This window comes from Spermophilus citellus (assembly GCF_964194105.1).
Source record: "Spermophilus citellus genome assembly, chromosome: 6".
Lineage (NCBI taxonomy): Eukaryota > Metazoa > Chordata > Mammalia > Rodentia > Sciuridae > Spermophilus > Spermophilus citellus.
Genome location: NC_138187.1, coordinates 14,316,455 through 14,342,997, shown reverse-complemented (window position 1 = coordinate 14,342,997; position 26,543 = coordinate 14,316,455). Strand labels below are relative to the sequence as shown.

Here is a 26,543-nt window from a genome sequence, read left to right as displayed (position 1 = left end):
AATTGCTTTCCCTTGCTGGTGAATTTTTCCACGACATTTTAATTTCCTTTTCCTGTTACCCTCTTATTTTCCCTCTCATCCCTTTTCTCTTTCTTCTTTCAGCATCTAACAAGGCAATACTAATAATCAAGGTAAAAAAAACCCGAAAATCCTCACAGGGAGACTGAAGCCCCCGAGGGAAGGGAAAGGGGAGGGGAACCTTCAAAACGATCAGCCAAAATAAACATTTTATCTTTATAAGTTGATTTTTCTCAGGTATTTTGTTATCGTAATGGAAAACTACACAGAAACTGGTACTGAAAAATGGGGTTGTTGTAACACCCCAGTGAGTGACCCCGGGGTGGGGCGGGGTCTCACTGGGCCCGGGCTTGCTCAGACGTCTTCCACTCTCTGGCTCGAAGCTTTGCTCGTTCGATTTTCCCTGAGATGGTCTTGGGCAGGTCCAGGACAAACTCCAACTGTGGGGAAAAAAGGGACACAGAGGGGCTGGATTTTTCAGAGGAGTTTCTGTGACGGGGAATCCTGAGGCTGGAGGCTCCGGGTGAGTGAGGACAGAACCTGGGAAATTTCCAGAAAATCTCTGTGTGCAACAGGAAGCTTCAAACAGTGCCACGGGGGCAAGGAGAGGGTGGCTAGAACAGGGCAGAAAAGTCTAGAACTCTGGTCTCCAACCAACTGTCACTCAGAGGAGAAGCAAGAGAAGGAACTGGGTTTGGCACAGAGGCCAGCGCTCAGAAATGTCAGCTGTTATCAGTCTGGACGAGGAAGAGCAGATGGCTAAAGTCAGAACGCCTGGTTTTGTTGTTGTTTTGTTTTTAGTACCAGGGATTGAACCCAGGGGTGTTTAGCCACCAAGCCACATCCCCAGCCATTCCAAAATATTTTATTAGAGACAGGGTCTCGCTGAGTTGCTCAGGGCCTCGCTAAGTTGCTGAGGCTGGGTTTGAACTCGAAATCCTCCTGCCTCAGCCTCCTGAGCTGCTGGGATTAAAGGCGTGCACCATTGCCCTCGGCCAACCCCTGGTTTTTCATTTAATTTCTCAGATGGTTTCCTATTGATCTGCTTTGCTCCAATTTCACTATCTTCACCTGTTAAAGGCAACGTTGGAAGTTGAGAACCCTCCATGTCTAATAACCCTGAGTACTAAGATACAGATGAAGATAAACCACGGAGACTTCCAGTTTTAGGGCTCGGCTGACCACGGCCCTGGTCTGGGAGTCAGACGTTTCAAAGCTCAATAAAAATAATAACCACAGGCATCCCGACAGAGAAAGCGTATCTTAGCAGTGGATGTGAGATTTCTTCCATAGGCAACACTGACTGATGAGAAAGGAGTTTGTTCAGACCCTAGGGTCAGGGGTCAGAAACGACGGCTTGGGGGCAAAGTCCAGCCCTCTTCCTGTCCCTAAATAAAACACAGCCACACCTACTCCTCCAGGTATGGTAGTCCCTCCTGATCCATGATTTTGATTTCCATGGATTGATTCAGTTACCTGTGGTCAACCGTGATCCGAAAAGATCAAATGGAAAATTCTGGAAATCAACCATTCATACATTTGAATAGTTTTTGTTTCCGTAAATTGTTATAATTGATTTATTATTGTTATGGTTCATTTCTTATCGTGCCCAAATTTTAAGGTTTTCTTTATCATAAGTATGTACGTATAGGGAAAAAAAAAAAAAAAACGTAGTCTACCTGTCGGGTTGGTGCTATCTGGTTTCTTAGAGCCTATTCCCTGCAGATGAGGGGGCAGTACTGTCCAGTCTGTGGTCACTTTAGTATTCAGAGGCAAAGTTGAGGAGCTTCAACAAAGACAATGAGGCCTAAACTATGGACCCTGGGGCCCCCGCGGGGTAGACAGAGATGGGAAGTAGGTCAGAGTGGACATGTGGGTTGATGCTAGGTAGCACTCTCTTTGGCACGGTTGGTCAAAAGAACCTGCTGCCTTGGGAATTCTAGAGGAAAGACGGAGGGAAGGACTTCATCTAGGGGGGGACACTTAAGTAATATGCTGTAAACTATGGGATAGGGCCCTTCTACTAGATCTTCCAGAACATTCTATCACAGTTCAGAATTCATAACGACGTTTGGTGTGTTTTGGTTCCTAGTCTCCTTTAAAAGTACTGGGTGTGGTGGTGGCCCATGCCTGGAATCCCAGTGACTTGGGAGGCTGAGACAGGAGGACAGCAAGTTTGAGGCCAGCCTCAGCAACGTAGCCAGGCCCTAAGCCAACTTAGCAAGACCCTGTCTCAAAAAATAAACAAAACAGAACAACAACAACAAAAGGGCTGGGGGGATGTAGCTCAGTGGTAAAATATCCCTGGGTTAACTCCCCACTCCTCCCCCCTGGAAGAAAAATCATAACCCAACTCAGGGACTCAGGAAATGCTTCTTAGGTACCATCCTTCCAAGTGCTTAATGTCCTATAAATGTTACCTCGTCCCCGACAGCCTGTGGCGGATAATCATTAGCCCCATTTTAAATGTAAGTGAACAGAACAGAGAGGTCACGGGGTAAGTAGAGGGAGTTGGAATTTGGACCCACAGGCCTGTTCCTGAGACTCTGAGAGGCTGCCTCCCTCTGAGCTCGAGGCTGAGAGCCTGTAGGGGGGACTCTGATGGGCAGCAAGGTCCCCCTTCAGGGATAAGGACTTACCACCGCTGCAGCCCCCTTAGAGGATGGTCCCAGCTAAAGACAGCTGTCCTGCCCAGGCTCAGGGGGCAGCCCGCACCCACCCCTGATCTACAGGGGTCTGTAAAGGATAGGGCCTGACTCTGGATCATTCTGAAAGCTCGTCCTAACCTCAGACCCTCCGGTGGGGCTGGCTGAGGTCCTCCCGAGACTGGATCCCAGAGCAGCCTCACCCCCCAGTCCTGCTCCCTGCCTGTCCCCCTCCCTGCCCCCTAAGAAGCCTCTTGCGAGCCAGTCTCCGCCCCGGGATCTGCGTCTCAGGAAACCCCCATGTCAAGGAGCATGTGCTGAGGAGGGTGGCCATCGGGTCACCCGCCGATCCAAGGGGCCCCGGCTCACCAAGGTCTCTGTCACCTTCTGCTCCAGATTCAAAAGACCTTTGTTTCCTTTCCCTGGAACCAGCCCTTACCTTGTACCCAAACCTGTGAACCGGCTTCTCTTGCCATGTTGACATCCAGACCCTAGTTCCCTCCCCAGAGATCAGCCGAAGAAGACGACGACGGGTACAGGACATCTTACCCTCGGGGGACCACATGACCCAGAGCTGGCCGATCAGAGGATCTACCGCCTGGTTCCAGGGGTCGGTTTAGCCCTGGGGGCGCAGCCCCCCGGTTCTCCTACAAGCGTCAGCCCTGGGCCTCTGCTGGGGGCCCGTGGGGACATCCATGCTCTCTTCCCCCTGGGATTTGCTAAGCTGCTGAGAATGGGTGGGTGTTTGGAGCTTCTTGGAGCCACCAAGGGAGAACGAGTCCAGAAATGAGGCTAATAGAGAAGGAGGGCCGAGGTGTGCCAGGGACACTCCTGACCGCGCTGTCCGGGCACCTGGGATCAGGGGGATGGGACACCCTCCCCTGGACCGTCCTCCCGTGTGAGCCAGGAACGGAAACTTAACTTTCTGCCACCTGCAGCTGAGAGTTGTAGAGCCCCGGATGTCCCAGCAAGACCCCCGGGCAGGGACAGAAGGGGACAGGCCGGGGTTGGCTGGCCCTTGTTCGCCTGAGAACATTTGACATTTTGTCCCCATTGGGAGTCGGTCCAAGACTGAGTCTGGTTTCTAGTCCTCAGTGGATGGTGGTTGGGTTCTCTTGGGTGGCTTCCTTGGTCACAACCCAGGAGGGGTTTTGGACCGAGAGGCCTCGTTCTCGGCCCCCTCCCCTGGGAGTGGGAAGGCTCACCTTCCTCGGGTACTTGTATGGGGCCGTCACCGACTTCACGTGCTGCTGCAGCTCCTGGGTGAGCTGGTCCCGGTCACGGGACAGGAACTCGGGGGCCAGGACCACAAAAGCCTTCACCACCTACCGCCAGGGAGACAGAGAAGGGCGCGTAGGAGGCCCAGTCATCCCCTGGGTCCCGCCAGGCCCCGCAGCCACCACCTGGGTGGCCCCTCAATGTCACCTCCCCATATTTGGTAGGGTCTTTCTTTATTCTCAGAGTCCCTGGCAGAAGGATCCCATCCTTTGCTCCAAATCCTCCTCTGTTCTCTTGGTCAGGAATCAGGCTCTGATTCAAATGCCAAACAGCAGGAGGAAATTCCTTGTCTTCCCATAACAAGAGTCTGCATATAGGTGGAGCTTACTAGGTGCTTGACCCTGTCCTAACACTTTACAAATATCAACATACACAGTCCTCGTAGCAGCCCCTCATCTTACAGAGGAGCTAGCTGAAGAACAGAGAGGCTAAGTCGCTTGCCCAAGGTCACACAGCCAAGGTGCGGGCCTAGGCTGTGCACACCCCATCACCTCTCCTCGGTCGGGATCTGGACTGCTGATTACAGCCGACTCGACCACCGCAGGGTGCTCCAGCAGGGCGTTCTCCACCTCTGAGGGCCCAATCCGGTACCTGCAGAAGGACCAGTCCTTCAGTGAACACTGGACTCAGCCTCTAGGTCATCCACAAAGCACAGAACCCGCCAGGATAAAGGTCCAGAATGCCCTTCCCAGCCCAGAAGCCAAGCTCACCCGCTGGAATTAATGATATCGTCTGCCCGCCCCACGAACTGGAAATACCCATCTTCATCCTTGATTCCTCGGTCCCCCAGAAGCCAAAAGTCCCCGCGAATATTGGCTGCGGTCTTCTGGAGATTGTCCTGGTGACCGCAAAAAGCAAGTCGTTGTACCTGCCAAGTCTAAGTCCCTGTCCCAGGGCTACCATGAACAGATGTGCCGGTTGAGCAGTTGGCAACCTGAACAACTACACATGGTGGACCTGCCATGAACCCACTCACCCTGGATCCCTAATCCAACTGAATTTTCCTCCTTCATTTCAGTTCGTCCAGCTAGGGTCTCTCACTTATTTCCCTGGGTCTGGTCTGATGGGTAATATCGATGCACTCTTCCATCTGTACACTAGGGGATTTCTCCCCATTGATTTCAGCCTCCCTTCCGGACAGCCTCAACTCTGCTCACTCCCTGATACTGTCCTAGAGTTTCTGGTTGACTCTGTCCTTTTCCTGGCTCCCTCCAATGTGCGGGGCCCCTCTAGGCAGCTGAGGCTTGGGCTTCCTCCCCTCCGTGCACCTTCCTGTCTTGTTCAGCTGTGGGGGTGATGTGGCCTTCAAATTGGGTGTTCAGTTACTGGGTTAGACCGTGTCATAGAGGAGCCTTAGCCTAGCTCCCTCACTGGGGAATGTGAGGGCACTGAAAAATCAGAGAGGTCAAGAGGATTGTCTGAGGCTCAACAGCCATTCTAGGTGATAGAGCTGAGACCAGAAGCCAGATTCCTGAACTACTAGCTTAGCTTCCTTCCTCATGTCACGAGGAAACTGAGTCAGGAGAGCTCAGGGCCTTGCCCAAGATCACCCAGTGAATGGGGAAGCAGGGTTCTGAATTCAGCAAGCTGGATCCAGAGCGTCCGTAGGGTGACCAGGAGGATTGAATGACTAAGGTAGGTGAGGTGCTTTAGGACAGCGCTTCCCTTGTAGTACCAGCTCAATAAAAGGGGACACTTGTTAATCAACCAGCCTGGGGGCCAGGATGCATGTGTCAAGGGTCTTCCCTGCCTGCTTCCCAGTAGCCCTGGGCGTCAGTGACTCTGGTAATCTCTGGTGTCACCGTCCTCACCTGCAGGTGAGCCGCCTGAACTCAACGACCCTCTCTACCTGCACCTTCTGGGGGCCTGAAGCTCGGGATGCACCCCCCCCCCCCCCCGCCACGGGGAAGTCTCCAAGCTTCAGAGGGGAAGGTGCAGGTGTAGGCTGTAGGGCAGGCCTGTGACCCAGATCCCAGAGGCGGGCTCAGGTTGTTCGGGGAGACGGGGCAGCCCTTCCCCTTGGCGGAGCACCCATCCTGGGACACTGGACATCTTGCCGATGCCTCTTGAGAGGTTCATCACTTGAGGTCCCCTTGTGTCCCTTGGTGCCCCTCGTTCCCCCTGGAGAGAGGAGGACGGGCACTGGTCCTTACCACATAGCCCAGGAAGATGCCTATGGGCTTGGTGGGCCTCACCCTGATGGCCATGTCTCCCTCTTGACCGGGAGGCAGCACGTGGCCCTCCTCATCGATGACCTGGAGGAGGAAGCCGATTGGAAGGAGGTGACCCGTGTGGCCGCGTGAGTGGGTCAGACAGAGACCTGCTCTGGAGGAGTCTGTAGAGGCCCTGGGACATAAAAATCTCCCGTGGTGTGTGAGGCCACCTTGGAAAAGGACAAAGAGAGTCTCAAATTCCACCCTCTGCCTTAGGAGTAGTTGACTCTCAGAGCGCTAGGCCTCGAGGTTTTCTGTGTCACACAGAGGGACAGCCAGGTCAGGGTCTTTATCCAAACAAAACCGGACACTAAGAAAGCAGCTCAGTCAGTGGTTCTCATGGAGAGTGGGGCGACGGGTAATGACACATGATCCTGAACAGAGTATTAACAGTTGCCCTTTAGAGGCACACGACGGTGCACATGACCACGGGTCCACAAACACAGATCCTAGCTCTTGCAGTTCAGCCCCAAGAAATAAAGCAGGGAAAGGGGCAAAACTTTAGCTACCACCCACTCAGTAAGGTCTCGATTTGACTAGTCAAAATCTGGGTATCACCCTTTGGGCTGACCGATGACATATCTATTACCTAGTTATTAAAAGTCATGATGTACATTGGCATCCATTCACCTAGAGAGATGGTTACACACAGTTGGGCGCGGTGGCTCACGCCTGTAACTCAGCAGCTCAGGAGGCTGAGGCTGGAGGATTGCAAGTTCAAAGCCAGCCTCAGCAACTTGAGTGAGGCCCTCAGCAACTTAGCAAGACCCTGTCTCTAAATAAGATATTTAAAAAAGGGGCTGGGGACGGGGCTGAGTGGTTAAATGCCTGGGTTCCATCTCTGGCACCAAAAGCGAAACAAAAAAACCCCAAAAACCAAACCAATAAAAATTTACCCTTATTTCTATTTTTAGAACACATGTCCTTCTCTAGCCAATTTGTTAGCTGTACCAAGCTGTTCTCTGTGTATGGCAGGAATATAAATCTACCTTCCCTTCTTCTCCCTCCCTGTCTTCCTCCCTCCCTCCTCCCCTCTTCGCCTCCAGTTCCATATTATTTTCATATCTTTTATTCTCAATTATTTTTGACTCAATGAACAATCTAATAAATAGATGACTTAACAGGTTTATGATTTCCCTGCTCAGGGGCCCCAGCAGACCTGCACGTCGTAATGGGGTAAGGCCGTCCCCAGGCGACCCGGCTTGATTTTCATGGTCTTGGAAACTCTGCAGGTGAGTCCCTGTGAAGAGCAACAGACTCAGGAGCAGCCCCCAGGGGCACAGAAAAAGAATAGAGGCCGGGAAGAGAGAGAGAGAGCGATTCCGCCACCTGTTCCTGGCGCCCGCCCTTCCCATCTCCCAACTCTCTCTCCCCTTTCTTGGAACCTCAATCCTGCTCAGAAAGCAGCCTCCCCGGTGATGAGAAACTAACAACCACCTCATAAAAATATCTGACGGGCCAGGCATGGGGGCGCACGCCGGTCATCCCAGCGGCTCGGGAGGCTGAGGCAGGAGGATCGCGAGTTCAAAGCCAGCCTCAGCGACTTAGCCAGGCCCTCGGCAACTTATGAAATTACCAACCTGTGGTCTGAACAGGCCTAAAGGATGCTTGTTAGATAACTTCCTAGGATAGGACCGGTTCTGCTTGAATCCTGAGAGGGGGCCCTTACAATGGAGGTACCCATGTCCCCAAAGCTTTCCCTATAGGGCCCTCCCAGGGTGGCTGGAAGCTCTGGCCAGGCTGTTCCTCACAAGAGCTTGCTAAACTCTTCCCATATCCCAGCTCTGCCATGGCCCCCTGCAGGCGGAGAAAGAATTCCAAGAAGATCTCCCAGCAGGTGAGGTTGGGCCTTGCTGGCGGCCTCTCCCCACCCCTCACTTAGACGGAAGCAGCTTGCTACAGTGCCTGACAGGTTGAGTTGAAGGAGCCCGAGGCCCTTTCTAGAAGATGGTCGGATGCAGCCACCCAATCCTGAACTTCCCAGCCTCCAGAACCATAAGCCAGCATGAATCACTTTTTTTTTTTATAAATTACCCAGTCTCAAGGATTCTCTTATAGTAACAGAAAAATGGACTCGGACCCTAGCCCTTCTGTCTAGTTCACCTGCTTCATTTTCTATGTCACCTAGTTCACCGCGCTGTTCCATAGCTCTCCCGGGCCAGCTACCTTGGCATCTATTCATTTATTCTCTCTCTCCCGCACTAAATGCAATCTCTATGAGAGCAGGCGTTTGCCTGTTTTGTTCCCATAGCAGATGCTCAATAATTTTTTTTTCCAGGTAAGTGAATGCTAAAGGGTGGCTAATATGTTTATTATCAAAGCCCACCAGGTGCACCAGCCCATGATTCCCCTGAGAACGGGTACCGTTTCTGTCTGGCCGTAGAATTCCCAGATGTCCAGCCCTGTCTGGGCCCTCCAGTTCTCCAGAGTTTCCGGAAGCAGGGTCTCCCCTCCAGTAAAGCAGTTCTGTAGGTGTGGGAACTTGTGTCTGAAGAAGAGAGAGAGGTAAAGGTCCCTCAGCCCAATGGAAACCAAAGTCCCCCTGGCCCACCCAGAGCTGGGGTCTGGGTGCTTTGAAGCTCTGGGGCTGGTTTCATGGGACGACCCGTGTTTACAGGGTCAGGTGGACAGACTTTTGCATGTACATGAGGGAGGTCTGGGGACGTACCCACAGGCTCCTACCAAGCTCCCCAAAGTCCCATCACCTGGAAAGATCCTGTTGGAGCAACATCCGGTAAACGAGGGGGGCAGCCACCAGGTTGTTGATGGGGTAGCTGGACAGCACCTGAGGGGAGACAGACAGCTGGACACTCAGCAGGTCACATGCCAAACTTTCCAACATGCACAGAGGTCACCGCCCTGGGACTTGGAGTCACAGCGGTCTAGCTGGAAACCTCAGCTTGTTGGCCGGTTTCAGGCTAAATGAGCCTCACAATTCTCATGCATCAAGACACACAGAAACTGAAAAACTCCATCGCAGCAAAACAGTCTAGGACTCATTTGGAACACTGGCTGCCTGTTCCCGGCCATTTAAGACTTGCCCGAACCAACACACCACTTAGTAGTGTCTAAATCCCCGGGCATCGTGGAAAGACTGGGGCAGCTCAGCTGTGTGACCTTAGTAAGTCTCTTAACCTTGCAGAACCAGCTTTTTTTTTGGGGGGGGGGAGGGGAGGGGATACCAAGGATTGAACCCAGGGGCACTCGACCACTGAGCCACATCCCCAGCCCTGTTTTGTATTTTATTTAGAGACAGGGTCTCCCTGAGCTGCTTAGTGCCTTGCTTTGGCTGAGGCTGGCTTTGAACTCACCATCCTCCTGCCTCAGCCTCCGGAGCCGCTGGGATGACAGGTGTGCGCCACCGTGCCCAGCTGGAACCAGCTTTTAAATAAATTGTTTCCGACCTATTTTCCTGAAAATCTTTTTGGAGGATAATTGAGTTTTTTTTTTTTTTTAAGTTCTTGGAAAAGTTAAAAGTATCTGTAGACATTTCAAAAGAAATGTTGCAAAAAAGACCTAGTATTGACCACTTGCTATGCCCTGTGCTATCTTGTTTAATTCTCCCACGAACCTTGGGAACTCTGTACCGTCATCCCCATCTTATAGAGGAGAAAACTATGACTCAGGGTTAAGTAACTTTTCCAAGGTCACAGCCATCAAGTGGAAGATCAAGTATCTGCCCCATGTACTCTTCAACTGTTATGTAATATCAGCTTCAGTCCAGGAGAAGGATTGTCCAGAACTGAAGAGCAGTTTAAACAAAATGTCTAAAAAAATACTAACACGAGAGCACCGCACTGTCGGTTCATTCAGGGGCTCTCGATGAACTAGCATAAGCTACAAAAATCACCCTGCGTCCCTGCCGTGCAGGAAGCTCAACTTGCATTGACCTACTTATTTGCTAAACGTCTTCTCACCTCTCCTTTGTGAATTTGCTCAATTCCACCAAGTGGATTTTACAAACATGCATCTGTTGTCGAGTTTTGCTTTACTTTGTGTTTTGTTTGCAGAACTTAGCAAGAGCCAGTTCAGAATAGAATAATCTGTTTTGGGAAAGTAGTGGAAAAATAATCTGTTGAAGACAGAAGGATGGTGTCATTCCAAGAGAATCTCCAGAGGTAATCCAGACCACCCCTGACTTTTTTTTTTTTTTTTTTGACTTCTGAAGGTGTCATTTGTCCCTTAGTTTGTTTCTGGAGGCCTTGATGGAAGCCAGATGAATGTCTGGGTTACCTATGAACTGCTACAGAGATCTGCAGACCCAAGAAGGCAATGATCCAACTCCCACAGCATAAGCACAGTTCAAATTCATTAGAGCATTGCAAGCAAAATGAGGCCACTTTTACTGCTCATGGCTACATGTTAACAAATAGTTATGGTTTGTGGATTTTACTTAATGATTTCCCAATCATGTTCTATAGGGAAAAAAAATCCAATTTGTTCTTCAGGATTCCTCTTAGATAATACCCCCAAAGTAGATCGAATTCAAACATCCATCAATAAAAGATGGAGAAGAAACTTAGGATTGATTCACAGAATGGAATACTATATAGCAGTTTCGAAAAACAAACTTCAGACACATGCAACAGTGTGCACGAATCTCACAGAGAACAGGTTGAGTGAAACAAAAGATTACAAACACAAAAGATTACATGTTGTATGAGTCCACTTACATAAAGTACAAGAAGGGGCCAAATTAATTTGTGGTGGTAGAAGTCAAAAGAATGAGGAACATCTTGGGTGAGGATATGGTCAGGAAAGGGTGTGTGCACCTTCTGCATGGATGGAGATGTTTTGTGTCTGGATTTGGTGGTAGTTATCTGGGCGTCTGAGATGAATGCAATGTGCCATATGCATATGATGGAGCCCCAACCTTTCATGTGATGGTATTTGAAGGTGGGAGGTCATTACATCAGGTAATGAGGGGGGTGCCCCAAAGATGCATTAGTGCCCTTTTAAGAAGAGGAAGAGATTCTCTCAAGAAGGCACTCATTTGCAAGCCAGAGAGAGGACCCTCACCCAGAAGCCAACCACGCTGTTACAATGATCTCGGATTTCCAGCCTCCAGAACCGTGAGAAAAAAGTGGTGTCTTAGTCACTCTGGGGTATTTTTATCGTAGCAGCCCAAGTTGACTAAGACAACGTCGAACGTGGGTAAATTATTTTCAAGTTGAACTCTTGGGGCCACTTGGGTCAGGGACCATTTCTACCTTGCTCACCAAGCCCGCTCACGTGGGCTGGGCTCTAGCAAAAATGATATGAATGGAAATCCACTGCCCTAAATGGGCACATGCAAACTCTGGGCCCATCCTGACCAATCAATGCAAAGTGGGTCTTCTCTTACCTTCAGAATGGTCTGGGGGTCAAACTTGGGCAAAAGATGGATAAATACGCAAGCTCCCAATGTCCAAGGTTCCAGAACTGAGGTCAAAATGTTCAGGATCCAACCCGGGTCTGATACGGTCCATATGATGTCCGAAGCTCGCATGCCTGTCCAGGTGCTGGGCACAGAGAAAGCACACATCCATCCCGGAGAGAGCAAGTTGGGGCGTGTGCAACACAGGGTGTGTGTGTAGGTGTGTGTGCACAGGTGTGTGCGTGTCTGCCCGTATGTTTATAGGAATGTGCGTACGTGTAAGCAGGGAGAGGGCAGGAAAGTTGTTTTTCCTGCACAGTCTGTCGAGAGGGATCAAGTGTTCTAAATGTGACCCCAGCAGATATGACTGAATAGACACTTGGGTCTTATGTGTTCTCCTTTTGTCCTCAGAACTTAGTAGAGCATCACATGTGGTAACCACCCAGGATTAGTGTGCTAACAAGAGTCATCTAAGTAATAGTCTCACAAGGGCCTGGCCAAGTTCAATTTTGACTGAGCAGAACGCGGGTTTTCATTTCTCCAAGCATCATGAACAGGTAACACTAGTTCCCTTTATCTCTTCAGCTCAGAGTGAGAGGTATTAACCCCGTGTTAAAGCAAGAATCATTTAGATTGGACAGGAAGACGTCAGGACCACCTAAATGAGGCTGATGGTCACCACAGTAGGTGCCCTTTCTTGCAGATTAATATTTTCAGCTCCGTAGGAAATTAGGCCTATTAGGACCAAAGTTGGGGTGTGTGTGTGAATGAATATATTACCTATATTTAAATAATTTATCCTCCATTGTTTAAAAATGGCATTTCCCTACAGCTCAGCTATTAAATAATTTGTATAATTAATTACATTTGCTGATACAATGGGCTCGTAAGTAGGACAATGAAGTTTTTACAGGTTTTTTTCCCTGAAAGTATTTTTCCACTCTAATAACATAATAAAATTAAAATAGAACAGGCCAGATCCCAAAGATGTCAGAAGATTCCTTCTTATAATTGCATGAAGATCTTGCCATAGTGTTTCCTGGTTTCACAGATGAAGCTGATGTAGGAATGGAATACATTTCTGAATTATGTGGTCTGTGATCCAAAAACTCTGAGATCTCAGCTCATTTAACTCATCCAACTCCACCTTCCATTTTAATAAATTTGCAAAGCAATTTTCTGTTAACAAAAAAATGTCCTCTTGGAATACTGGTACCATCAAAGCCAATTGGCAGCATCCCACAATACAAGATAGAGATTGTTCTGGGAAAAATGCACATGAACTTTACTGCTCAACGTTTACCCTACTAGCCACATGGTTCAAAACCTGGAAGAAGTTTTGAGATTTGGAATTACCTGTAATGGAAACATCACCCTGAAGAGTGCTGGATTTCCGGTATGGGAAACCTTGCTTCTTAAGACCCCCTCCCCAGTTGTCTTCCTCAGAAACTCCCAAGAAGGGTCAGGTCTACCCTCAGAAAAGCCTGTATGTCTGGTCCCTGGGCTCTCTGGGAGGGGAGGGGCGTGGCTTACCCAGCATCCATCTGGGCCTTGATGCCCAGGCTGGAGTGGGAGTGTTCCGCCATCTTGGGAGGGCCACTGGTTCCACTAGTGAAGTAAATGGCAGCTGCTTCTTGGCTTCTGGTCGCCACACAGCGATGAGTGGTGGGTGCCTCTCTGATGGAGACACAGACTGTCACCTTCTCACATCTAGCCTGGACACCAGATGTCACAGTGACTCATTTGCCCACCAGCTCCCACTTGATCCACTTCAGAAGGAGGGAGGCCATTGAGTAGTTAAGATCATGGGATTCTGAGTTAGTCAGATTGGAAGTGAAAACCACTCAGGTTTGGCACTTTGTTAACTGTGTCAGTTTGTACTAGTCAATTAACCTCTTCAAGTCTCACTTTCCATACCTGTGAAAGGGGATCAATACAACCTGTCTCATAGACCTCTACCACAAAGGCAGTATTCATTGTGCTTAGTAGAAACTTCATAAAGACTAATCTGACTGTGGTGCACAGGAGGGGGGGCAGTGGGTGTTCCCAATGCTTTCTTTTTTTGGGGGGGTGGGATACCAGGGATTGAACTCAGGGGCACTGGACCACTGAGCCCCATCCCCAGCCCTATTTCATATTTTATTTAGAGACAGGGTCTCACTGAGTTGCTCAGTGCCTGGCTTTTGCTGAGGCTGGCTTTGAACTCATGATCCTCCTGCCTCAGCCTCCTAAGCCACTGGGATGACAGGCCTGTGCCACCGCATCCGGCCCCCAGTGCTTGCTTGCTTTCATCCTTTCTTTTTCTCACAGTGCTTCCTTGATGTCTTCTTTTATTCCTTGAAATCCCCTACACATCTCTCAGACACCTCCCCCGGCACCCTGATTTTGAAGCTGATGTCACTTCATTTCTGACAGTTACCTTAAAGACCATGACATTAGAAAGGAAAATGTCCCTCGCGGAGGGATTTCAGACATGTGACAGGGAAGCACATTCATTGGTGAGTCTTGCTATGGACCTTTGGAAGGACCCCTGGAAAGCCTTGCTCAGGGATGCAGAGGCGAGAAGGTGCTGGAGACTCAGTCCATCGGCCATCTCTTAGACTTGACCTCCCATACTGCTGGCCTCACGCGGGTTTGAGCCGCGGTTGCCACAACCCTGAACCCCTGGAGGTTACCTTATCAGTTCTTTCTTGGAAAATCCTGGAAGTTTCCTGTGTTTTCCTCAGAGGGTCCCCACACAAAGCTCCACTTAGCCCTTGAAATGACCTTCCTGCCCGCTCTTCTCTCCCAAGTCCCCCACTCTGCTTCCTGAGCGCCCCCACCCCAATAAAGCACCTGCCTGCGAGTGTTTGGCTCGGTTCCCCCTTTCGGGGAGCAGCCAGGCCCAGGCGTGCCGAGACTCACCGCATCAGGGTCCTGAAGTCCAGCCACCCGTCCCGGCTTTTCTCAGACACCAGTAGCTTGATTCTCAGGGAAGGGCAGTCGGAGGCCACTGTGTCCACTTCTTGGGCCACCTCGTCCCCAGCCACGATGGCCCTGGCCTTGGACGCCTGCAGCCTGTAGAGTATGTCTCTGGACTTCATCTGGACAGTCCCAGGCATGAAGACGAGGCCTGGAGAAGCCAAATGGTTCAGACAGAGCTGGGAGGAAGGGCGGGGGACGGTGGCCAGCCGCTGAGGAACGGGGGCCCAGGGGGAGAGCGGGAGGCACACTTCCTGGAGGGGCTGCTCTGGGCAGAGGCAGCTGTGTGTCTCTGCCCCGGGAAAGAGGCGGCTGCCCAGCCTGCGTGGCCCGTCACCAACCTGCTCGGAAGCAGCCCAGGGTCACCAGCCACCATTCAGGCACTCGGGACAGCACCACGGCCACACGGTCCCCACGCTGCAAGTGGCAGGCCCCCGAGAGGACGCTGGCGGCCTGCTGGCTGACTTCACTCAGTTCTCTGAAGTTCCACTGGATCTCGTCCCCATCGCCACTCACCCACCACAGGGCTGGGCCTGGAGGCCTCTTCCCAGCCTGGAGACAGAAGCCTGCGGCTAACTCAGGGTGGGGGACCAGCCCAGAGACAGACCCCAGGCCTTGGGCTCGCTAGGTCAAGGCCTGGCAAGCTCAAGGCCTGGCAAGCTCTCGGGACCCCCACAGGCTCTTAAAAGGTCTTGAAAAACTTCAAGTGTTGCTTTTTTATTTTTGAGTTAGATCTGTCAATATTTACCATGCTAGAAACCCAAACGGAGAATTCAAAAAAAAATATGTGTTTTTAAGAAGTGACAGTAATAAGCCAAGGGTGGGTTCTGGGAAATGTGTCGTTGGCAGCTTCAGGGTTGTGTACACTGTGGGACAAGCTAAGACAGCCTGACCTCATGACGTCACTAGATCATATAATCTTACAGGATCACCATCATGTCATTGGTCTGCCAGGGGCTGAAATGTCATAGGCAGCATATGACAGTCCAATTAATACAAGACCGCTTCAAAATGACACTATTCTGCTTCTTAATTCAGTAGTCACTCCTTATTCAAGGCTTCGCTGTCTGCTGAATGAGTACCCTGCTGTCCACGACAGTCCAAAAACGTGAAATAGAAAGTTCCAGATATAAACCGTTCGTGATTTCTAAATTGCATCCTCTTCTGAGCAGCATGATGATATCTCATCATGATTAGGATGATTCATTTATTTATTTTTAGGTGGTGCTGAGGATCAAACCCAGTACCTCAGGCTTTCGAGGCAAGCGCTCTACCACTGAGCCCCAGCCCCAGCCCCAATGAGTAAGATTTTTGAAATAAAAAAGTCAGTATATTTCCCCTCAAAAAAGAAAAAAAAAGAATAAATAAAACACAAGAAAAAAGGAAAGAAAGAAAGAAGTGGCATAATTTTACATTTACTTTTCGATTCATGTTTGTTTTTTAACGGATACATAAAAACATAAAACTTGTGCCTACTGATGGGCACCCATGATGGCTCAGTACACGCGTATACCTTTAAATCAGGGTGAGCCTGTCTCCTTGAACGTTTATCATTTCTCTATGGTTTCTCTATGGTGAAAACATCCGAAATCCTTTCTTAATCTCGTAAAATACCCAGTTGTCTCTGGTCACCACTGGGCAGTAGAAAACCAGAACTTCTTACCCCATCTAACTGCAACTTAGTTACCCTGATCAGCCTCTCCCTCTCCCTCTCCTCTCCCCATTTTAGCTATTTTCAGGTGTATAGTCCAAGGACATTAAGTCCTTTCACCTTGCACAACCATCACCATCTGGAGAAAACTCTCCATTATCTAAAACTGAAACTCTGGACCCTTCAGACAACTACCCCTCATCCCTACTCACTTAGACTCTGTCACCACCCATCTACTTTCTGTCTCTATAAATCTGACTCTTCCAAATCATACACTGGCTTATTTCACTCAGAATGAGGTCCTCAAGGCTCATCTCTGTAGATGCAAGTGTCAGAACTCCCTTCTTTTTTAGGGTCGAATCATATTCCATTGTATGGAGAGTCTACACTTTGGATCTGTTCATCTGTTAATGGACACTTGAGTTTTCCTGACCTTTTGGCTATTTTGAACAAAGTGACTATGAATCTGGTTGTATGAATATCTCTTTGATATACTCCTTTGGATTCTTTTGAGTATAAACCCACTGGTATGATGGATGCACTCTATGGTGTTGTATTTTGGGGGGTCAGGAGTGGGATTGCATTATATGGTAATTCTACTTTTTTTCAGATTTTGAGGAATGACCATATTATTTTCCATCATAGCGCCACCACTTTATGTTCCCACCAGCAATGCACAAATATTCTATTTTCTCCAAGGTTTATTTCTGGAATAGTTTTTCACTCCACAGATCCCCTGAATCTTGTGTCATCTCAGGGGGTTCCCAGGTCATAATTGAAGACCAACAGGCAAGCAAAAGAGGAAACACAAATATTTCAAAATTCCACTAGAGTGATATGAATTTGAGCTAAGAATGTGTTCTCTCCTGTGTTGTCAAACTGTGGTCATCAACTAATGTGACAGGAATAAAATATGATTTCAGTGAAGAAATTTTGCCATTGTCTCAATGATAGTTGAGTATTCTTTTCGGTATGTTGAGTAGTCATTTGAGTTCATTTTTCAGTGAACTGTCTGCTTATATTCTTTGTCCTCTTATTTTGGGTGAAGCCTCTTTTTTTCTTGTTTTATGGGAACTCTTTTATATAGGGGATATTAATTCTTTTTTTTTTCTATTACTTGAATCGAACATTTTCCCCCTGGTTTGGATTAATTTTCATTTTCTTATGGTGTTATTGATAGAAAGGTTCTTTTGATCTTTATGCACAGATTTTATTAAACCATTTCTTTTATGGTTTCAGAATTGTGGGTTGAGCTGGTCGGGCCTTTCCTCCGTATTCCAAAGAGATATGACTTTCAAAGGAAATCCAAAGATAGAAATTTTATTTTAAAATTTTTCATTTTAAAACGTGGACCTAACTTTTTTTTTTTTTTCCAGAACACCTGAACCTAGGTTCTATCGTCAGCCTGGGGGGCCAGATATTGTGTCACAGTATTGGAACTTCAGGACAATGTCACCATTGTGGCCACCTTTGAGAGCGCCCTTGTTTAAAACCCATTCTGGCAGATCTACGCCTTTGCTTATCCTAACCTTGGGTGGGCTCTTCCATCCCCAGTCATGTACACAAGGCTTCAGGTGAAGCACCAACTGGGTTGGCATTCTAGAAGCTCAGGAGAACTCAGAAAATGTGCACCACTCTCACTCTCTTTGCTGTCTCAGGAGGGAGCCCTTCTGAAATCTCTGCCTGGTGGACATCCTTCTTGCACGTCCTTGATGACAGACGTGTGACCCAACTTTCGAGAAGACTGGCTCAGATTTGCTCTTCTCAAACCCAGACCCATTTCTTCTGTGACCCCAGCCCACTTGCTCTTGGTTTGCTCTTGGGGGTCAGAACAGAGCCTGCGCCATCTTCCAGGGGTTACCGGATGGCACCATTCTGTGCCAGGCTCCCGGTGCCTTTCTGTCTGGCAAACCCATACCGTCTCATTTTCCCACTATGGGCGATGAGCATCCTGTTCATAGCTTCTTACAGGGACTGATACGTAAGCATTCAGTAAACATTTATCGAGTGAATGGAAGAATTAATGAAGCCAGCCAAACAGTCCCACCCAGTGCCTCTTCTCTCCCTCTTACCTTTTCCATACCAGCCCAGTAATCAATCACGTTGCTAGCAAAGTTAAACTTTTCTGGCACATCTTGGTGGCCCCACGGTATGGACGACAGTTGCCTGACGGTAACGTGGAGAGTGTACCTGGACATCTCAGGACTCCATAGGGTATAAAGTCTCTGAAGTTTTTGCAGCCAATGCATGTTTGGATCTGTGAAGGAAAGGAGAGGCAGGGCTGAGCCTTTCCTTAGAAGATTGCTCTATGAATCATCATCTCAACGTCACAAGGCTCTCTCCAGGAGTTGACTTGTGGTAGTCATGAGTGGGATTGGCTCTCAGAATCTGTTCTAGTATCCTTCTAATATGCCTCATTCTCTGAAGGCACCTGTTCAATATTTCTGACCATTCTGTGACATCCAATTTCATATAATGAGTCCCTTTGTGCTTAAAATACAGGGAGTAGTAGATTGTATTATTGTTCCTGGCAATTTGATTCCTGTAGTGAGACTATATCTATATCTATATTTATATCTGTCTGTCTGTCTGTCTGTCTGTCTCTCTCTCTCTCTCCTCATTCACTTCCAGGTGATTTCCCAGTGTGATCTGAAAGAATAGCATGTATACCCCTGCCATGGACCTTGGCCTTCCCACGTGGTATGCTCTGGTCAGTGGAAGGAGAGTGAGTTGGTCTTACTCTTGCATGTCGATTCTCTCTATGAGAATTTCATATCCAAGATGGGTATTTTCCCTTTATTCTGGGGCCCAGAATGTTAGGGCTAGCCACAGACAACCCTCAGACCCACAGAGGGAAAATATGAATGGTTAAAAGCTACCGGGATGATTTGGATGTTGGTGAGTGTATCCCCTGCTGACTAATACAAGGAGCATCTATTTCTTGAAACTGAAACTTGACCGATACTTGACTGGTATCTTAACTACTATGGACCTGCTACCCAGGACCCAAGACAATCACTTCCCAAGGTCTAGCTGTTGTAATTATTGTTTCCATATACATTGGCCCCAGGGAAAGTAGTTTCACAACTGGTTGGCCTTTGAGTCCCATCGTATGTGCCCTGATGATGTTGCAGAATTTAAGTCTAACAACCCTTGATTCCAGAAATCCAGCCGGCAGGACAGTCAACTGGCTCAACTCCAAGACATGTTTGTTGAGGCAGCAGCTGCCAGAATACTCAAAATCTCTGGCACATTTGCAATCTCTCCTATTTTCTAAAAGAATAACAGGCTAAGGTTCCCTAATACCTGGGTCCTAAGCAGGAATATATACTGCTTCTGTACCTGTGGGTGCTTCTCTCTTTCCATGACTGGCTCTTGTGCCTCCTTCTGTCCTCACCTTCTCAGACAGGCACCTTTCCTGATGGCCACCCAGCTCTTCCCTGACCACCCTCCTCCCAGCTCCACAGTCCCTCCCATTAGCTTTGCTACTATCACCCCTTCCTCTTCCCAGGTTGCTTCCTCACTAAGACCTGGCAGATGCTCTTTCTCTGTGAAGGGTCACTCTCCTTGTTAACAGTAACTCCTAAAGATTGGTGACACCAGGAGGCAGCACCCCATCTTCCATTCCTGACAGCAGCGCTCACCTGCTGAGTTCTTTCTGGAAGTCTCTCTGGGGATACCTTGGTCCACTCTCTTCCTGAATGAGCAGCGAGAGTGTCCCCAAAGCCTTTAAGAAGAGCACAGTAATCATGCAGAGAGCCCCTGAACTTAATTTCTCCAGACGTGGTGGAGAGCACAGCTAATCATTAACTGTGCATGGTCCTGGAATCTTATGTGATGTAACATCATTCCTCTTAGCCAAGTTTACGGACAGCCTGGCCCTAGAGCCTTCGGGTCCACTCACTCTGCACATGATCTCATCCAAGGTCATAACCACCTTGCCAGCGACCCTCACCTGTGCATCTCCAAAGTAGATCTGTTTCCTGCATCTTAATCTGCTTGGTTTCTCCACTTGGGTGTTTAATAGGCACTTTATACACACTTGTACAGAGCTGAGTGCCTGATATTATCTCTTCCTGCAAATCATTCCACCCCATCTCCTCTCCTACCCATCTCTTACCCATCTCTTCCCCTAGCATTCCAATTCTTCCTACTTGAAACCTTAGAGTCTTCCCTGACTCATACCTGGGTCTGGCAAACCCATCGCTTGTATCTCAGGCTATCCAGAATCTGTCTCATTCTCTGCCCTGTTCCAAAACACCACATTCACTCCATGAGAGTATGTTGTGGCCTTCTGTCTGGTCTTTCTACCTCTGCTTTTTGCCCCCTGAAATCTGTTCTCGAGCAGAGTTAGCCAGACTTAAGTCAGACTGTTACCAACTGGCCAAGGGTTCTTTTGTTCAATTCAGATACAAATCACAGAAAGGCGGAGTGAAGCTCCCTTAGTGTAAGCAGCTCTGGGAAGCTCCGCAGCAGCTCTCAGCTGCTCTCCTAGCAGCTCTCTCAGCTGTGAGCATTGGCAGTCCTGGCTGTTGGCAGCCCTTAACGTTACCAGCTTAGCAACCAGCTCAGCCTGCCCAATTTAGACAGAAATTACAGATAGGTAAAATAAAACCATTCAAAGGAGGCTTTACTGGAGCTTGTGCTGCAGCATAAAGGGGAGCAGGGCCTGGGATGGAGCTTTCTGGTCAGGCTGATGAGGTAGCAGTGCTACTGATGCAGAGAGATGGGCCTGGCTCACGCATGTGCAGTTTCCTGCCTGCTAACTGCAGGTGTTCTGTGCCATTATGCCAGTCTGTGAAGGCTGCTGAGCTGCCTGTCCTGGCTGTCACGGATCGGGGAGGTGCATCTCTGGACAGGAGAGAGGATGTTTAAAGCAGCTGCAGGATGGAAGGCTACTGCAGATGTGAAGGGGCCGTGCCATGCTCCTCTCTGCCTCCTCGGACCATCCTGGAGTAGTTGGGGCTGGTCCCTGACGTCACAAATGGTGCAGTCTCAACTCTGATCCCTGCCACCCCTCCATCCTGTGCTTCAGGCCCAGGTGCCACCCATCTTTATCCCAAGGCAGCAGCAGCTGCCCCTGAGTGACTGGGCTTGAGGAAGGGGTCTGGTAACTGTCACTCAAACAGCCTGGTGGGCTGACCCCTGCTCCCAGCAGCTTCGCCATGGGAAAGAAACAGCAATCTGTTCTAGAAAGGAGGAATCACAAAAAAGCAGTCTCGCGGACCTCCTTGCTGTTCTACCTGCATATAAGGCACTCTCCCGGCCTCAGGGTCTCTGCAGGTTCTGTTTCCTCTTCTTGAAATTCTCTTCCACCTAAACATCCAGATGATTAGCTCCCTTCCTACCACCACAGCTTTACCAAAGGATGTGTGGTCCTTCTCTGCCCACCTGCCCTAACCTCTCTGCCATACTTTGTCTCTTTGGTCATCTGTGTCTCACTACCTATGCTTTATTCATTGTTTTTCTTTCCTTTACCCAACATAAGCTCTCTGAGAGCAAGGATGTCTGGGTTTGGTGCTTCTTGATCCCTAAGCCCCAAACCAATATCTGGCACCTATCGAAGGGTTGGTCAATAAATATTTATGTTGAATAAAATGTCCTTCTTCATCCTCGGGACAATGCTATAAAACAGGGATTACTTCATCTCCTCTGGATACATAAAGAAGCTGAAGCTTGAAGACCTTGACCCTAAGCTCCCTCAGCAAGTGAAAAGCAGAGAGAAAAATCTAAGGGGCCATCTCCATGGGCTCCCCACTCACTTTTTCCTTGAACCTTGTGGAAATCTCACCTTTCCCTCCCTCTCAGGGAGTGTGACAAGGGACCTGTACTCATTAACCTAGGCTGAGGTCTGCTGGGCCCCAGTGCCATCTGGTAATGGTTCACCCTCCATTCCTCCCCAGAGTCACTTGGTATTTCTCCAAATGTCCCAGGTTCCCCCTCCTGCCCAACCATTTCTCAGTTTAGTGAGGTGGAAAGTACACGGATACTGGAATCGGGCATCCTTTCTGACCTGACTCTTACTATTGGGTGAATTGAATAAGTCAAGTTTCCCCATCTGGAGAACTCTGAGAACTCTGAGAGGGGCTTCCCTCTCAGAGGCGAGCGGGAGAACGTGGTGAAATCACCCTTCTAAGTCACTTTCCACAGCGGGGACATCTAACAAGATATAGTAGCCCTTCCGCAGCTGAGTCGTTCCTAAGAATCAACCCTCAAGGTCTCCTCAGAGGGTGGGCTGGAGAGGACTGAGGCCAGGAGTGGAACAGGTACTTGCTCGCGGTCCCATAGCAGGTCGGTTGTCGCCGGACCCCAGCCTCCCAGAGCAGGGTCTCCCGTCCATGCCGCTGAATTAAAAATGAATCTTAGGCCTAGAGGACGGAATCCAGAGGGCCCTGGGTGGCTGAGATGAGGTGTTTTCCAGGAAAGTCCGCCGAAGTGAAGAGTCTCCCAGCCAGAGAAGTGACCGCTGGCACTGCAGGCCACGTCAGATCCCGCGTCTTCCCCGTTGGGGAAAGTGATGTCACAGAGCTTCCACATGGGCAGGGATGGGGCTCCGTCAGCTGCCATTTTTCCTTCAGAGACAGAAGCCCTGGAAACACAGACCCACAGGCCAGGGCCCAGACGGGGGCACCAGAAACCTGGGTATGACCCGGCAAAGGCCCATACCAATGGACATCTGGGGGGTCCAGAGGTCTTGAAGGCCCTGGAATCCTGCACTCCAAAGGGGTTCTGGGGAGAGAAGAGAGAAGACACTTGAAGGGTACCCAAGAAGCAGTTTGGGCCCCTTAATAGTTTTTCTCTGGGCCAACCCTGGAAATGGTAGGGCTTGAAAAGTCTGTGTCTGAAAACAGCAACCACAACCTGGAAAAAGTTCTTCACCTGCTCTAGGAAAGCTTACAGCCCTGAAGATATCTGTCATCCCTTCTCCTACCATCCTGGCATAGACATTTCTGAGTGTCTCAGAATCACACTGCATTATGAGCCTCTTAAATGCCTTTCTAGGAAGTCCTCCCCATGGCTCCCTTCAGTCCCTCTTGCTGTTGCTATTCAGTGCCTCTCACCATCGGCCTGAACAGATGCTTCAGAGCACAAGGATGAGGTTAGTGGTGTACTCCTCTTTCCCTTTTGATGGGGACCAGTTGGCTAGAGTGGGGGAGGGAGTAGGACCCCAAGACCTGGAATGGAAATCGAAATCTTGAAGAAGGCTGCACCCAACTTATACAGTAGAACCTTGTAGGTTCGGGAGTCAGATTGTCCAGTTTGGGTTCAGGCTCCCTGCTACTGAGCCGTGGGGTCATGAAGCAGTGATGACATCCTTACCCTGAACCTTGGTCTTCTTGTCTAGGAAGTAAGGGATGACCTCGGGACACCTCTTAGACACATGAACCCTGAGCTGGACAAGACCTATCAAACACGTGGCCACAAAGATGTTTCCAGCAACTTCTGTTCTAGGAGGGTGGCCTTGAAACTGCTAAGCTTTTGGGGACAGAGGAGCTAGTTCAACTTTGAGCCTTGTTAAAGTGTTTCCTTTTTAAAAGTCAATTATTTAAATCTGAGTTACTTATTGACTTATTCCAAAAGGGGATGAGTAAAGATTTAAAAAGAAACAAAATGCATTATGGACTGTGAACGCTCCAAAAATTGCAGCACATGTGGTTTGGAATGGGGGAGACAGAGGGGATGTCACACACCTGTATGGATCGAGGTCTGGGGTCGGTGACCATGGACGCAAACAGATTTGGGAAGTGAGGGATGTGGTCCAGGGCGCAGCAGTCGGCGGCACACCAATGAGAGGAAGCTCAGGAAAACGTCATTTGTCCTCTCAGAAATTGGGGACCAAAGGGACCCACAGACTCATTTGGTTTGGAGCTTCCAGAACCAAATTCTAGAAGACAAGCCATGGGATGCTCTTCTTCCTGGCAGTATCCGTCCCTGTCCCTTAGTCAATTTATGCTGGGTACCTAACAGCAACATCAGAGTTGTGTCCCTCTAGAGTTGTTCTCCCTTAAGTAGAGGTGACCAAGACAGAGCCCTCCTGGTCTGGAAGTAATACAAATCATAACAGGTGAAATGACTTAGTTCCTGTTAGATGCTGGTAAGGGTCAGAGGTCAGTTCAGGTCACATCTCTGTTCAGAACCCACCTGGGAACTTCAGTTTCACGTAAAATAAACATTCTGACCTCACCGTGCAAGGTGGGGCCACACTCACTCTCCTCCTCTCTGCCGCCACCCCTGACTCTTGGCACCTCAGCAACACTAGGTAGGTACCTTCCTGCTCTCTGCAGGCCCAACCTGCCTCAGGGCCTTTGCATGTTCTCCCCCTCCCCCTCCCTCTCCCTCTCCCTCTCTCTTTCCCTCTCTCCTTCTCCTCAGACTGTTTTCCCCAGGTGTCACCCAGATAACTCCTGCTCCTTCAAACCTTAGCCAGAGATTTTTATCACCTTCTCAATAAAGCTTGGACACCTACTTAAAGTCATACCCAGCTCCAAACTGGTTCTCCCTCTGCCCCATTATCAGGTGCTAGGCTCCCTACCGCTCATTTTCTTTTCACATGTTTAGTTTTTCATTTATTTATTATTAAGTTTATTTATTATTAAGTTTATTTATTTTTAAGTTCATTATTTATTTAGTTTTTCATTTATTTTTTGTCTGTCTCCTTCCATTAGAATCTAAGCTTCATGAGGTCAGAGATCTTTGCCTTTCTTGCTCATTGACTTAGTTAAGGACTGAGGACAAAGTAAGTACTGGTGCAGAGTTTAGTACTCATAAATTACCAAGTGAATGAATAAGTAAATGAAGAAAATAAAACAATGTGATGTGATAATGGGTGTGACTGTGTGTAGCTGTGTGGGACAGCCTGTGTGTATGTGTGTGCATATGTAACTGCTGGGTATGAGTGTGTGTACACGTGTGCGTGACTGCACGCCTGAGTTTGTGAGTGTGTCTATTGGCTGTGGATGCATGGGGGGGGGGTGTGAGATTGTGTGTACATGTATGTGCATGGGTGTCTGGGTTTTGCAAGGTGATTTTAGATCAGCAGTTTTCATACCTGTGGTTTGATGTACATTAGGGGAAAAAAAAAGTCACAGCATGCCCGACGTTCATGAATACTGTGGAGAGTGCAGCTATTTTCTTTTAAAAGCGAGTTGAGCTGGATCCCGTGGCGCGTGCCTGAATCCCAGCTACTCGGGAGGCTGAAGCAGGAGGATTGGAAGTCCAGCCTCAGCAACTTAGTGAGAACTTGTCTCAAAATAAAAAATAAAAAAGGCTGGGGATATAGCTCAGTGGTAGAGGCCCTGGGTTCAATGCCAAGAACTATAAAATAAAGAAATGAACAATGAATGTGCACTGACCTAGCCCAGGGGTGAGAACACAGCTACACTCACCAAGGGACAAAGAAGATCAGCTCTAGTTGCAAGGAGCCAAGGCAAAGGATTCCAGTGGAGCACGCGGCCCCGTGCCTGGGGAGAGTAAGTTCTCGATGAATCCATGGAGGCAGTAGTGGCCAGAGCTGCTGGTATTTGTCACCAGTGACTTCTGGGGCTGGTGGGGAGGTCGGGCTGGGTGGTGGTGGAGCCTGGCTCCCCGAGCTACATCTGTGGCTGGGAGTTTGGCCTTTTTCTTTTTTTCCTATGGAGGTGAGCTGGGCTGAGGTCCCTTTGTGGGAAGGTTGCCTGGGGTGCCAGTGGGGACAGACATCCAGTCCTGTCCTGTACCTCCTGAAGTGGGAACCAGCCCAGGATTGCGGATTCCAGCCGGAGAGGAGCCCAGTGCCTTAGCCCGTGGGGTGGGCAAGAGAGTCCACTACCCAGCAGAGAGTGACCCTGTGCGGCAGGTGCCCCAGCCGCCATTTCCATCCAAGCCTCTCGGCTTCCAGGGGACAAAGACACGTAGCAGAGGCGGCTTAGCCCCCTAACATTCTGGGGGCTCAGGAATCCTAGCAGCCTCCTCTGCTTGACTCTAACCCCGCTGGCCAGGAAGCTGTCAGTGGCTGGACTTGCAGGTTTTCCTTGCCTCTGGCTCCCCCTACTGTTGACCTTGGGCAAAGCACCCAAAACCCTCAAGGTTCCACCTTTAAAACCAAGAGAATTTGCACCAACTGACCAACCAACCAAATAAATTGCTTCAATACATTTATCCTTTAAAGAAATATTTAAAATTTCAGCTTATGGATAAACCAGTTTTTTCAATTGAGCCACCCTGAATTATTCGTAAGAGGTGAAGTGTGTGGATGCCAAAGCTGGGCCTCCCGGCTTGATTTCCAGCCCTGCAAGATGCTGGCTGTGTGACCTGCAGCACGTTGCTGGGCCTCTCTGACCCATCTATGGAATGAGATGTGATCAGCGCCTACCCAGGAGGTAGCTGAGGCTGAAACCCTCAGGATGGTGCGTGGATGTGACTGTTTCTTCCTGAGTGTGCGT

The 26,543-nt window shown here is 49.2% G+C and overlaps 1 protein-coding gene across 1 annotated transcript; it reads right to left on the bottom strand.

The window, feature by feature from the left end:
• Positions 1-353: 353 nt before the first annotated feature.
• On the bottom strand, positions 354-18,371 carry ACSM2B (acyl-CoA synthetase medium chain family member 2B; the record flags this gene model as incomplete). Its single annotated transcript, XM_081296909.1, has 13 exons — positions 354-458; positions 3,869-3,988; positions 4,433-4,532; positions 4,652-4,779; positions 6,095-6,196; positions 7,314-7,394; positions 8,519-8,642; positions 8,860-8,939; positions 11,499-11,655; positions 13,044-13,187; positions 14,415-14,622; positions 14,813-15,023; positions 18,195-18,371. The coding sequence occupies 13 exons, from the start codon at positions 18,369-18,371 to the stop codon at positions 354-356; spliced, it is 1,737 nt and encodes a 578-aa protein (XP_081153035.1).
• Between the last annotated feature and the right edge of the window lie 8,172 nt (positions 18,372-26,543).